Here is a 14,180-nt window from a genome sequence, read left to right as displayed (position 1 = left end):
GACTGTGTTGAGCGTGAATTACATCTTACCTCCTTTTTCCTCTTCTTGACTTTGGGCATTTTCCCCTCTTTCATCTTTTTGGGCTTCTTCTTCTTCTGTTGTTTGAGCGAGTCGTTGTCGGAGAAGAAGCTGTCGAGGGGTGTGAGGGGAACAGTGTTGCGCTCACCTTCATCATCCTCATCTGGACACAGAAACAAAAACACGATCTGCTTAGGAACATAATGTAGCGTACTGCACATAAACAGCCAGTTCAACTTGTAATGAGCCTGAATCTTTATATTGACAAATGCACTGTAGTCCTGCAATTTGACTACAATTTTAAAAAATAATTAATAGTTTAAGTAATTTGTCAAAGACCAGTGATGGATATTTAGGTGTTCCAGCATCTATCATCATTATAAACTGTTTATCTTGGTTTTTGGAGAGTTTCTTAGACAAAACAAGCTGTGTGAACACATCACCTTGGTCTCCACTATGTTGATGAAACAATAAATATATGCAAAGAAATGAATCAATAATGAAACAATCATTAGTTGCAGGCCTGGTATACTGAGAGAATACCGCAAAGTGTCAAGTCCGTTTTTGGAAATAAAAATGATGATTCAATGCCAGATCAACAGGAGCACTTGGCAAAATAAAGCTCATAATCACACATCATTGAATGTGGATCAACTTTACCCGTCAAAGCACAAATAGATTGAGTGCCTGCCCTGCCGGTAAATGGGCACTCCCTGGAGGACCACCGAGGTATACTGAGCATATCGCCTGCCTTTAATGCTTGCTGGGACTAAAGCGACCTGCTGCTGGTTGTCAGCTGTACTGTCTCAGAGCTGCTGTGTGCAAACGCGCTGACTGCTGAGCGCAGCAGCCCTCACCGATGCCATGGTGGGTCACAGAGGAGTAAGTAAGGAAGAGCGGCAGTCCCAAACAATACATCACGGTAAAGAGACACGCATGGAGGTGCACATAGGATGCAACCTCCCCGCGGAGCTCCATCTGATCTGGTCTCTAGCCGTCTTTCTTTCTCCTCTGCGTGTCTCCCTCGCTCTCTGCGTCTCATGCAGACAGACTGGAGGGCATGAAATATGCAGCACATGTATCAGAGTCAATCAGCCAACACTAGTCCTGCAGTCTACCACTCCCCTGGGTAGCTGGAGTGAGAGATTGGGGAGGAGGGATTCCTTTGTAGTAGACACACAAACCTCACCAACCACTTATCCTCTATTTAGCAAAGCTAGCAGGAGGTAACCCACGTGCGCACATACACACACATACACACACATACACACCAGTGATTTCAAAGCTTTAATCAGTTGCAATGTCAGGCTCATTGTGTCTCCTTTGACCACCAAATGAAATATGTCTCCCCTCCTTTAGTGCTAATTGAGGGTAACCTGTGATTTGTGTGCTCAGTATATTTACAGTGAAGCTGACAACACCTGCCTCTGGTGTCTCACAGTTTTCACGTAAAAATGCAAGCCGTACATTTTGAGCTTTAAACCGGCATGCGAAAGCCTCTACGACAGCATTTGCAGCACTAAAACGCCACAGCCCAAATTAATTTATTTGAAGGTTAGTGGCTGATTGAGGCGGGATAACCACCGATGTACATTCAATGTCATAGAAACTCTGCTTTAGAATCTATCTTCTTTGTATTCTTTGTATTTGTGCTTTGTCTCCTCGTTCTTTCTTTCTGCCTCACACGGAGGCCCACGTGCTTCTCTGCTTCATTTTTCTCTTTCTAAATAAAGCCTTGAGTTTATGTATCCAGGATCTCAAACAGGGGGCTCTTTTATGTCTCAGATGTATGTTAGCTGCCTGCCAGGCAAGTCATGATGGCAGCACAGTGAGCCTTACATCTCTCTTAGACTCACAGATGATGACATGGCTCAGATGCAGATGGAAACGGCCCTGGATTACAGTCCATCACTCGGTACCCCCGTCTTTCGATGAGTGAACCGTGACTGACAGGTCGACCACACATCGCTGATTAGATACACCAGAGGATGGCGGACTGTGTGTCCCTTTGTCTGCTTTCTGTACAATAAATCACTGAAACCTCTCAGCTGCAGTGTGGTGTTACTGATGTGGGTTAAAAACTTTGTTTAGATGCACTAGCTATGCTTGTGAATCAGGACAGAGCACTACTGGATGGACTGCTGTGAGATTTTGCACAGACATTCACGGTTCCCAGAGGATATCCTGCTGGTTTTGGTGATTCTCTGACTTTCCCTGTTGTGCCACCAGCTGGTCATAGTTTTCACTTATCCCGTGAGATATGTCAACATCTACTGGATGGACTGGCACAGCATTTTGTACAGCCCAATTTTTAAAAAGCTGGGACAGAATGTATTGATTTGCTAATCTTTTTTCACATATACTCAACAGTACAAAGACAATAAATCAATGTTTGACCTCATCAGCTTCATTGAGTTTTGTAAATATCTGCTTATTCTGAATTTGATCCCAGCAACACTTTTCGAACAAGTTGGGACAGGAGCAACAAAAGATTGGGAAAGTTGTGAAAAGCCCCCAAAAAACCTTCCACAGGTAAACAGGTTCATTGGTAACAGGTGAGGCTCAGTCGTTCACAAGCAAGGCTGCAGCGAGGTTCACCACATTGTGAACACATGATTGTATAAAGGACTTTGCTTGCAAGTGATTGCATTCTGCTTTAATTTAAGTTTTCCACAGCCTCTCAATGTTTTTTAGGAGTGGGGCTGTTAAAACATTCATACATTCATACCCAGATGAGGAATCCTATTGACTTTGCTGACCCTCTGCCTTTTCCTCTAGCAACACAATGAGGTTAAATTAGTGAAAATGCCGAAATGAATGCCCCCTATTAAATGAACTGTAATTAGTTTGGTGATCCTCTGACTTTTCTTTCCATAACTAGGCTTTTTTTTTTTTCATTTGACCTGTAAAACTATTCCCACCATTCTCAGCTGTACTTTGTGTTTAGCACTAATTAGCTAATGTTAGCATGCTGACTTGCTGAATTAAGATGCTGAACATCACCATTGTCAGTGTGAGTGTTTTAGCATGCTGATGTTAGCCTTTAGCTCAAAGCACCACTGTGCCTGAAGTAAAGCCTCACAGCTGCAACAGACAGATTTAAAACCAAACAATAATATTGAACAGATATACAAACGGCACTCAAATGGAATCTCATTTATAGGCAGATGGCTCAGCAACAATGCAACTGATTGAAAACACACACACACAAAAGGTGTCTGTGTCTAACACCTGCATTGCCTTATAAGCTGAGAACAGCCTAAATGGCCTGTGAAGGCCCCGAAGGGAAACCCATCGGGGGAATGATAATCTTTCTGCTCGGTGAGTGGACCAGGCTGTGCCAGGTGTTGGAATGGGGGAAGGTCGCTCAGTCATGTGGCGTAGGGAGGTCTGGCACCAGAATCTGTTAGAAAGAGGACCAAAGCTCCACTTGGCAAACAAGCCTTCTGTAAAGTGTGGACGGATGGCACAGACACAGTTATGACCTTCCTGCAAGGGCTTGGCCACCGGACTGACCTATTAGAACGGAGATTCATGAGCAACTCCCAAGCGAGGAAGCTCAGGTTTACTGGAAGGCGCATTAGCTCTTTCTCTGTTGGCCCCCGCGTGGAAATACTCACTTAATGTTGCCCAGCATTGCTCGCCATGAAAGAGGAAAAGCAGAGCCGTAGGTCTTCCTCTCTTCATTGATTAAGTACTTATGACTGAGGCCTCAAACGCCTTCAGACAAAGACATCCATAGACTATTATTAGGAAACGTAATCATCAAAGTGATGGAAGGATTAAGTCCAAGTAACACCATTAAAATCATATCTATTGCAGGCAAATATATGCATCATAATGTGTGCGAGATAAAGCGATATAAAACCCACTGGAACGCTGCAGCCCTCATCTGCAAATACACATTAAAAAAAGCATCTTTCATGCGCAGCCTTCGTGCACGCGCAGCAGGAAAAAATGGTGTCAACTTTCACAGTGAGGGATCCAAAAATAGACCCCTTTCCAATTGGGGATAACATTTGTAGGCACACAAAAGCCCATGATAATCTTTCAATTTTAGGGAAGAACAAAACAATTAAAACAGAAAACACAATGGAACAATCTGTGACAGTGTAAGCACCCAGAGTGAAACAAAGGGAATTAGGACACTTTATGTGCCACAACAAGTAAAGGCTGTGATGGGATAGCATTTAGGGGTCTAAAGTCCCCCTGGGACACGCTTCTACATTGTTGCATGGAAGCATCTTGATGCTGGGAACAATCTGCCCAGGATTCCTGACCCGTCTGTCACTTTGACGCCTGTGGCTTGAGGTCGCAAACTCTCTGAAAACTGCTTCCTGTATCAGCAGCATAACAACGGATTTGCAGCACTTTATCATGGTCACATATCAGCATATCTATATTCCTTACTACATGTTCATCACAGCATATGTATTTATTTTGTTCATCTACCTGTTTATCAGATGTTTATCCATTACAGTGCATATATTTATGTATGTATTGAACAGTTTATATATTTCTATGCGACTTGTCGACGGTCTCTTCTTATTATGTACATACATACTGCGTTAATGCACAACCATTACGTTACAGTTTATTTTATACAATTTGATATTACTCTCCTGGCTGCCACAGTATTACATTTTACTCCATATTATATATCTATTTTATATCTTGATTCTAATTTGATTTTGTTCCACTTTGCATGATTTTTCTTTATAAGTGCAATATATATATATGTGTGTGTGTGTGTGTGTGTGTGTGTGTGTCTGTGTATGTATATATGTATATATAGTGTGAATATCTTTATCAACAAGACTATTCATTAAGACACAATAAACATAAATTATCGTGTCTTCTGTTATGACATGGTTATGTATCCACATTTACTGTTCACTAATATATCTCTGAGCATATGCATCACACCAAAGACTGACTTACAGAGTCCCTTTGATATGTTTATCACCAACAACATAGAAACACAAAATTAGTTGGACGTAAAGTAATTTTGACTGACACATGACAATGTTTGGATTTTTCAAACTGGATTACTACCCACATGTCTTCACTCACCCAACATAATCAATTGCACCTTTCCTGTCTCATACATGTTTAACCACCACCTCCTGGGTTATTGGGGACACGCATCAGTGCTTGTGTTCTCCCTCAGGCTACGGCTGGCAGTCAGAGACGATGCCTCGACAGCTCAACACTCGTCTCTGTGTCTCCCTGCTGCACACCTTCCAATGCAGGCCTGCTGGTATTAATCTGGCTAATCAAAAATATTGCGTGTATACAGGAAAAAAATGTGTTGGCATATATGCTGATTCCACAGTGTGACAGTGTGGCAAAAGCCAAGTTCTAAAACCTGTCTAGAAAATCATATGTCTCAGAAACATAAATAATAATCTGACAATGACATAAACTATACTGTCATTAATCTATTCCCTTTGTTGTGACAGCAGTACAAAATATACCATCTTTTGAGTTTCAAGGACTTAAGCATGAAAAATAACCAAGAAATGCACCATGGCAACCGTGTTCTGCGACATTTATTCATTTACTTTCATCATTTTGCCGCTAATTGTTCCGTGTACCCTTTCAGGGGTTAGCCTACGCATGCTACCTTTTCTCAAACTGGAAAGTTCCTTCATTTTGACCAAAAACTTGCACCAACTCCAAAAATGAACTCTAGCAGCAGCTAATGAGAGGCAGGCCTATGGCTAGAGACAACACTGCATTGCATTTTTTTCCCTCAACTGTCCTTTCATGCTCCGTCTATTGTTGTAACCATGAAACCTTCCCACATTGTGATGTAAAAGGGAAGAAGAGGGCACAGGCAGCATCTTTTAAGTCCTGCCCCTGACATCAAATCAGCTTGGCTCTGAGCGAGCTGCAAGGGAAGAAGAAAAATATGAATCTATTGACTGCACTGGCCAAACTGACACCATGGCATAAAGATGCCCGGCTACTCTCCCCTGTAGAATGCCACAGCGGGGCACTTCATCACCGCCCCTGACACACCGAACCAGGAAACAGATCCTAAGCACTTTAGGACCTGGTTTGACTAAGACGGATGTAGATCTTGATGAGGCCGGCCCCTGGCTGCACATGACAGACATCCCAGTTATCAGTTTGAGTACATGTCATAGCCATGGCAGCTATACCCTGTAGCTAATCCCACCACTGTTTTCATCACCAGAGGAGCTGAAGTCATGATGCACCAGCCAAGAAAATAGAGGAAACCTTCTTTATACATGGACATAGATGTTTAATAACCGCACCAGCTGGTCAGAGCACCTTATAAATGAAACCTGTACCGATTAAGAAAACACAATTTCAGTCAAGTTATCACTATAACTGGCTAACCTAACTGATCAGGTGCTTTATCTGTTTCACCTGCACAATTTTCAGCACAATCATTAAGTGACTGACAAACTTACAGCCAGAAGAAAACAAAAATGATCATCAGCTCCTTGTGCACATGCCATTAATGACTGTATCACAACATCTCCTGTGCCTTGACTAGTTCTTAACGTCTTCAAGGAGTGAAAATGCAATTTCTACCACATTTGGTGCGCTGTCAGAGCGGCTGAAAGGTTCATCTCACAGCCACAGTGCACACATTTGGCTTGCGTGAGGAGCCGCATGTCGTGAATGTGGGTTACTGTTAATTTCAGTTAGTACACGACCTCGAGCGGAAGGGACGCTGGTGCCCTGGCCCTGGTCATCAGGAGCAAGACACGCTCCATAAGCGCTGTTTACTGGAGCCTACACGTGGCTTTCGCACCTCTGCGGCCACGCAGGGCTGCAAAAGGAAAGCATTTAAAGTTGGAGCAGCCTCCTGAGCACAAGTGGAAACAGCATCCTCTCTAACAAAACCAACGCGGATGTTGTCACTGTAGCCCGTTTCTGCTTAAAAGCACACGCACACATTAACTGAGGGGCATCACGGCACACGCCGACACAGCGGCGACCACATCCACACGGTTTAACACAGCCCTCCGACGCAAACTTGTGTTTTTACACTTAAGGCGAAGCCATTCACTTGTACACGCATGCAGCCTGCGAAAGGGGGGGGGGGACAGCCGTCAGAAACCATGCAGCAGGGTTTTCATCATGCCCCCAAAATCAGGCTGGATGTGAGGACGGCCGGAGGCAAATCCAAAAACCCGTTCCCACCTTTAAGACACTGGGTCGTGCAAAAAATAATAGCATGACTCTGCTTATTGCACCCCACCCCTCCTCCTCCTCCTCTCTGGTCTCAGGAACGCAGGACAAGCCCTTTTCCCCGCATTCAAGGCGTAGCGGCGCAAAATAATCTGAAGGACACCCCGCCTCCCCCCTTTCCCTCACCTGGCATATCGTCTTCAAAATCCATGTCGTCTTGTCCCTCGTCTTCATTACTCAGCGACCCCGGCATCTTTATCTCATAGCCCCCAAACCCCTTTTAGGCTGAGAATACTGAAAGTTAACCCTCCAGACGCCGCAGCCCAGTCTCTTTCTTCACCCAAAAAAAAAAAAAAAAAAAAAAAAGAAATGTATTCGTCGCTCAGTTCAGAATTTTTAAATTTTATTTTTTTTGCAGTGAATCTGGGGCTTTCTCTCCGGGAGCAGAAAATAAAAAAACATTCATAATTTTTTTTTCCCCACTGATCTCTATCCAGGTCTTCCAGTCTGAAAAATAAGAAAGACAAAAATGGAACACACATGCCCAGATTGTGACGTCTGGTCTGTTGCCATGACGATGCATCCCATAATTTCACCCACAACTAGTTAGTCATGCTCTCCTAGTTACCACTTCAACTAGTAGTGTGCGAAAAAACACACCGTGCGGCAACGCCGCGCGCCGCTAATAGGCGGATGCACTCACGCGCCCGTCGCCTGCCCTTTTCCTTCTTCAAGTCCGGAGGATCGAGACAGAAACTTCTCCTGCCTCCTCGCACAGCTGCTTCGCTGTTCACTCACAACCTTTACTCCAAATATGAAGCCAGTAGGGGGGAAAAAGCACACACGATTTCTTTCGAGGGGGGGGAATGTTGATGTTAATTTCTATTTTTCAGGCAGAATTTACACTTTGATTAACGCCTAAAACCTGAAGTAGAAATAACCCGACTCGGAAATCTGTCTTTATTTTGCAGAATTCCACTTTTCAAGACAAAAAAATAAAATAAATAAAAAATAATAATAATACACAAGTGCAGCGTGATGGCTGCACGCTGCGAGAGGAGTCCTGACTGCCAGTGGTCCAACTGTTGTCAAGGTTACCACAGCTGTAACACAGGATGCCCCGCAGAGAGCTCACCAGAGAGAGCACATGAGCTTCAACTGTCTCAAAATACACAAATCAAGAGCTGCAAGTGTCCTGACTTCACATGCTGCAGCAGTTTCTCCACTCATCACCTCCAGTTCTGCACGTTTTATTCAGCTGCAGCCTCTCAATTAGTCACAAGCATCTTAATTGCTTTCAGCTTTTGTCTTCCCTAATAACAAAAAGCACTTATCTACTTTTAATTTCACGTTTATGTGATTTGCTTTGCTGGCGCTAATTTCTACACATAGGGCACCAAAGAAAATCATTTTCTCATTGGACATCCAATTCAGGTAAAGGTACCAATATTGTACAAATGGCTGGTTTTAAATGTAGCAGTAGCTGCACTGTTAATTGGACTGTTTTAATTATGCATTAATAATTCTGATTTTAAAAACTACCACAACACAGCAAAAAAATATCCATAGCTCTGGTATGTACATAAGCAAGTGGTGCTGTGTGTGGTGCCCAGAGACCTTAATCAAATGCAATTTTTTCCAAAAAGACAACACGGACTTTCTTCTCTCTTTCGAAATTTTATTAAAAGTGGTCTCAGGTTTAATCTTCCTCCTCCTCCTCTTCGTCCTGGTTGATCTGGAAGTAGCGCAGCTCGTAGCTCTCCTTGGTGTTGGCCACAACCCGCAACCAGTCCCTGAGGTTGTTCTTCTTCAGATACTTCTTGGTAAGATATTTCAAATACCTGAGAGAGATGAGGGGGAAGAGGGAACCATCACAGAGAAGATCAGTCAAAGGAGCTAATATTCAGTTCTTATTCCTATTTACTCTGAAACTGAATAAGAGAGTTTGCAGGGCTGTAATTGTTAGATGCAGTTCGTGTTTTGCTTCAAGATACAGTAACTTAGAAGTCATTTCAAATAATAAAAGCAGTATGCAAACTTGGGGTTCATATTACTTCAGGTACACACTGATAAATAATAATGCAGTCTGTGTATATTTGAATGAATCTGAGAACATCTCCCACTGAGCTTTTTCCATCATCCAACCTCATGTTTCCAAGCCCATGCAGTAACATCTTTTATCCCATCATTTTTTCACAAAGTGGTGAACCTCGCTCCATCCTCGCTGTGAATGACGGAGCCTTTCCAGGATGCTCCTTTCATACCATATCATGATACTATCACCTGTTACCAATCAACCTGTTTACCTGTGGAATGATCAAAACAGGTGTTTTTGGAGCGTTCCACAACTTTCCCAGTCTTTTGTTGCTCCTGTCCCAACTTGTCTGAAATATGTTGCTGCATTAAATCCAGAATAAGCAGATATTTACAAAAATCAATGAAGCTAATCAGGTCAAACATTAAATATAGTCTTTCTCCTGTTCCCATACGTCAAAAAATATTAGGTAATGATCACATTCTGTTTTATTGATGTTTTACACAGCGCCCCAACATTTTTGGGATCAGGGTTGTAGTATCAAGTGCTCCATTTAAGACTGACAGTGGTGGAGTCACCCTCTGGTGGTGGTGTTCCTAGCTCAAATTAAAATACGTTGACTCACTTCACTCAGTATTTATGCATCTGTATAGACTTTCTATTTTTTTTTTTCTAAATTAACATTAGAGAGTATTATTATTTACAGCATTCTTGAATGCATAAGGTTCATTTGTCACTGTCAAAGCAGCAGAAAACTGCAGTGCTCTTTAGGCACTGTCTGTTGTGTGCAAACAACTTTAACCTTAGTGGTGCACACCCATGCAGACTGAGTCCAAATGGATTTTGTTTGTGGTTGCTCCACAGTAACATTTCTTAAAAAAAAAAACAAAAAAGAAAGAAAGAAGAAAAAAAACTCCCCCAAATATCGTATTTATGAGAATGGGATGGATGGATGCGGGTGGATGACCTGAAAGCATAATGCCTCTGGCCTCGGACGCCAGGAGGCATACAGAGTCCTGGTAACTCATAATAACTGACCTTGCTGGAAACAAGCTTTTTTCAAAGAAGACATGTGACATGTCAGTGAAGGAAAACACAGGTGTAAATAATAAAATCAATGATGGCTGAATTCCATTTAGCTGCTCTGGTTTCAGGGTCAGGGAGGTGAGCATGGTGCCTCATTGGCACACTGTCAGAGCTTACTTAGACACTTGAATAGAACATAGTCACTGTTAATGTCATGAGAAACACCGGTGCTTTTCCTCCCATGACAAGTCAAAATGTCTCCTGTGAAAAAGGTCGTGGAGTGTTCATTCATTAGAGTCGTTCCTGACGAAAATGTCTTAACAAAATTCCACTTTCTTTCCTAGTCTTATGGTATGGGGCTGGTAGCACAAGCCTCTGCAGTAAAAACCTCAGAAAACTTCTACAAATACAACAACCAGCAAGGCTGGACACCACCATGAAGGCAAAAGCAGAAATTGTCTTTCACATCTACGAAAATAGAATAAAAACTCTTGATTTTTAATGGAAACTAGAATTACCGTCACACAGCTGTTTGCCTACCCACGTCTGTCCAGACTCATAATGCATGTATTGAGGACTCTGAAGGAATTTAATAAAAGGCATTAAAGTGTATTTTTTTGCAAAATGGAAGTTAGGTATATTGACATTCATGACTCCAATGCATAATGTCCAGTGAGAAACATGCCGTCTTCACTTACAGACTATTTTACAGAGGAGTACAGAGGACTGATAGAGAGCTTCATTCACAAGTGCAACGACAATCACCTGAAGCTCAATATGGGCAGAACCAATGAGCTTGTGGTGGACTACAGTGCTTCAAATATGGCTGTTACTGCAAAGAAGCTGCAGAGTTTAACACATGGATGCTTAACACTTCAATCACAGAAGATCTATGCAATCACCACAGTTTCAAGTAGGACTGTACCAAATGGGTTTTTTTTTTAAATTTCATTCAACGTATTGAGGTTTTCTAATAAAGTTTCAAATGTGAGTTGTCATGTTTTGTAAAGTCATCACCCTTAAAAAAAATCCTTGAACAAAACAAACTTTTTTCTTCATCTTCCTGAGATATTGTGTTCACAGGAATGGGACAGATGGACGATCCGAAAACATAATGCCTCTAGCCTCAGCTGTCGCCGGCACAGAGGCATAATGAAACACTGGCATAGTATATCTACACTGCTGACTATTAAAAAATTAATATCAATACATTACCAAATGTCTGCTTCAGTGCTGTGATGTGCATATGTCATAGTCCTGTGTGTGTTTAAACACCCGCAAAGCTTTAGTTGAAGCCACATTTATTCCATCAGTGCTGCAACTTTAATTCTACTGTTCAGAACAGCTGCTTCCTGTATTTATGGAAGAGCATTTATTTAGCACTTTGAGCTGAATTATGATCCGTTTCTATCATCTTAATCACATGTGTGGTAGGGGCAAAACTGAAGGACATTCAGCTAAGGATGTTAAGTTTATAAATGTTACGCTCAGTTCTCAACTTCTCACATGGTAGTGCATGACGACAGAGAAAAAGGCTGACTGCAGCTTCCATTAAGTGGTAAACCAAAAATATTTAATAGCCCGTCAGCAAGGCTGAGTAGAGCTATATTTGTTTACGAGTTGAGTCTGTTACATACTTGAATATTCAATGAAATTTATTTTTCAAATTGTCTTATTTTTCAATGGGATTTTTCACTCTCTCACAAAAAGACAAAATATATAAAATATATGTATATGGTGGGGATTCTAATCATTTAGCTACTCTGGGAGACTTGTAAAAAAAAATTAGACATGTCTGTTTTCGACACATCGCTGCAGCACTGTAGCAAGCCGTGATATGCAAACACACATATTCCATATTTACTTGAATGATATGAGCTGCATTCTGTTTTGTACCTCTTTGAAAAGGGAACTTCAGAGTTGACGGCGATTTTACTCTTGCTCCTTTCAATGGACACCACACCCCCGCCGAGGTTTCCAGCTTTGCCGTTCACCTTGATTCGCTCCTGCAGGAACTGCTCCTGTAAGTGCAGACGACACAGCAAAGGTTGGTACATGCAACCCTGAACAGAAATTAAGATTTCACCAAACAGGATTATAGAGTCCTGCCTTTATTCTGAATTGTAACCATCATAACCAATGACTTAAAGATATCCCGCTGATGTGACAGCAGTATTTGATACTCAGGGTTTGTGTCTGACAGCGACTGCACACAGCTGAACTGGTCTACTCACGAAGTTGGCAGCATCCATGATGCCATCCTCTACAGGGTGAGTGCAGTCCAGGGTGAACTTCAGGATCTGCTTCTTCCTCTTCCCACCCTGCTTCTTGACCACCTGCTTTTTCTAGCAGAAATACAGAGGGAAACTCAAACTCATACAACGTACCATCAATGAATATGTACCTTTAAAACAGCTAATAGACGCATTTCAAAAATTACCGATTATGTCAGAATAGTCTTTAAGTAAAGACTTCCAAATTTTGTACCACTCATAAAACTTCGCTCCTGATGTTTCCTGTTAACTACTGCTAGCTATCGCTAGCATTATCGTTAGCATAACAGTTTACCCAACGTGGTGTTAACCTACACAGTAAACAAAGCTTACAAAACAGGCTAAAACATCCCTGGCTCATATATGGCGGTACACAGAGTATAAACACTTCTGTGAGTGCCAAACAAAAGCTAAAAAACATGGTCTGTATGTAGTTTATTTGATCGTTTTACTACTCACAATCGGGGCCATGGCTGACACATTCAGCAAAAAGGAAGGAGCTAAGTGGGCTACGCAGGAAGTACAGTACCCGGCCGAAAAATCGATCGCATCGAATTATCTGGAATTGATTAAGCAAAGTGTGGATTCCAAATTCATTTGTAAGTTACAGTAAGTATGATTGTGAGCCAGCTGCATTGCGTTAGCTTAATCGTGTAGCTAGTCAATGCTAAATAAACGCAACCATGCCTTTTTAAACTATTATTACAATTTAGAAACAATGTTAAAACCTCTTGCAGGGGCAAGAGTTATGCTTAAGTTCGGAGTAACATTATGATTACTCCTAATTATCTACGAACAGACAATCATGTATACGTGCATACGGAAACAGACAGTGCAATTATTTTTAATGCCTTTATCTCGAAATCAAGAATGAATTGCTTCCATATCTCGGGATAACAAGGCTCGTTGTCTCGCGATAACTGGTTAATTCATCTCCAGAAAAACAAAAGGCTAACTTCTCGAGATAACTTATCACGAGAAAACGACTTCATAATTATTTGGTACGGAGGAGTTAACAAAATAATTAATTCGTGATCTCGAGGTATTTTAAATTAATAGCAGTCAGTCAGTAAAAGTTCAAGTTACCTTCCAAGGAAATTAGTTAGAAATTATATAAAAATTATGGACTTCCAGAAAAGCTCATTCACCGCATTAAACGTTTAGACATTCTTGCTCTTGAATTAAAATTGATAATGCCTCTGGATATGGAAAGTGATGGTATTACTTTGATGCAGAATAATAAAAATAATAATACCAAGCATCCTTTATGTAGCATTTTTCGAAAACAGTGTTTACAAAGTGCTTAGAAGGCATAAAAATAATGCTTCATGTGGCAAGGTGAAAGTATTCCTCTGTAAGTGTTGCAGCAGATTAAATTACTTGCAGTGCTGTAATTTCCACCCCTCACCCTCCATTCACCCTGCCATGGAGTCCAGCAGTGTGACATTAGAAATAGGACAACTGTATTTTTAATCTGTATGGGAGCACCAATATTAAATGTCCCTTTTGCACTTTGGCAACACTTGGGGGCTGGCATGAGGTGTGTGCTGTCAGCTGCCTGGCGGAGGGACCCCATCGGCCTACTATTGAAGAGTTTCTGCATTGCTGTCATTCCTGCCGGGGGTAGCTGATAGCACCGCAGAGAGGTAAGACAGTGG

The 14,180-nt window shown here is 41.9% G+C and overlaps 2 protein-coding genes across 3 annotated transcripts in view; both read right to left on the bottom strand.

Annotated features, from left to right (window-relative positions):
• Positions 1–7,485, bottom strand: part of chd5 (chromodomain helicase DNA binding protein 5) — a 40,312-nt gene extending 32,827 nt beyond the window's left edge. For both annotated transcript variants that reach the window (XM_041945312.1, XM_041945304.1), the window contains exons 1-2: positions 7,375–7,485; positions 30–181 (exon numbers count right to left, since the gene is read on the bottom strand). In XM_041945312.1, the coding sequence (XP_041801246.1) occupies positions 30–181; positions 7,375–7,441 (219 nt within the window). In that variant the 5' untranslated portion in view covers positions 7,442–7,485. The remainder of the gene's footprint in view (positions 1–29; positions 182–7,374) is intronic.
• A 1,371-nt stretch (positions 7,486–8,856) lies between these two features.
• Positions 8,857–13,020, bottom strand: rpl22 (ribosomal protein L22). Its single transcript, XM_041953008.1, has 4 exons — positions 12,982–13,020; positions 12,484–12,594; positions 12,146–12,270; positions 8,857–9,029 (listed from the first exon to the last, which is right to left on the bottom strand). Exons 1-4 carry the CDS (start codon positions 12,991–12,993, stop codon positions 8,888–8,890), a joined length of 390 nt encoding a protein of 129 aa, XP_041808942.1. The 5' UTR covers positions 12,994–13,020; the 3' UTR covers positions 8,857–8,887.
• Between the last annotated feature and the right edge of the window lie 1,160 nt (positions 13,021–14,180).

The sequence above is a fragment of the Chelmon rostratus genome, chromosome 2, assembly GCF_017976325.1.
Source record: "Chelmon rostratus isolate fCheRos1 chromosome 2, fCheRos1.pri, whole genome shotgun sequence".
In the NCBI taxonomy this organism is placed as follows: Eukaryota; Metazoa; Chordata; class Actinopteri; order Chaetodontiformes; family Chaetodontidae; genus Chelmon; species Chelmon rostratus.
The sequence above is the reverse complement of the archived record's forward strand: the minus strand, read 5'-3'. Positions and strand labels throughout refer to the sequence as shown.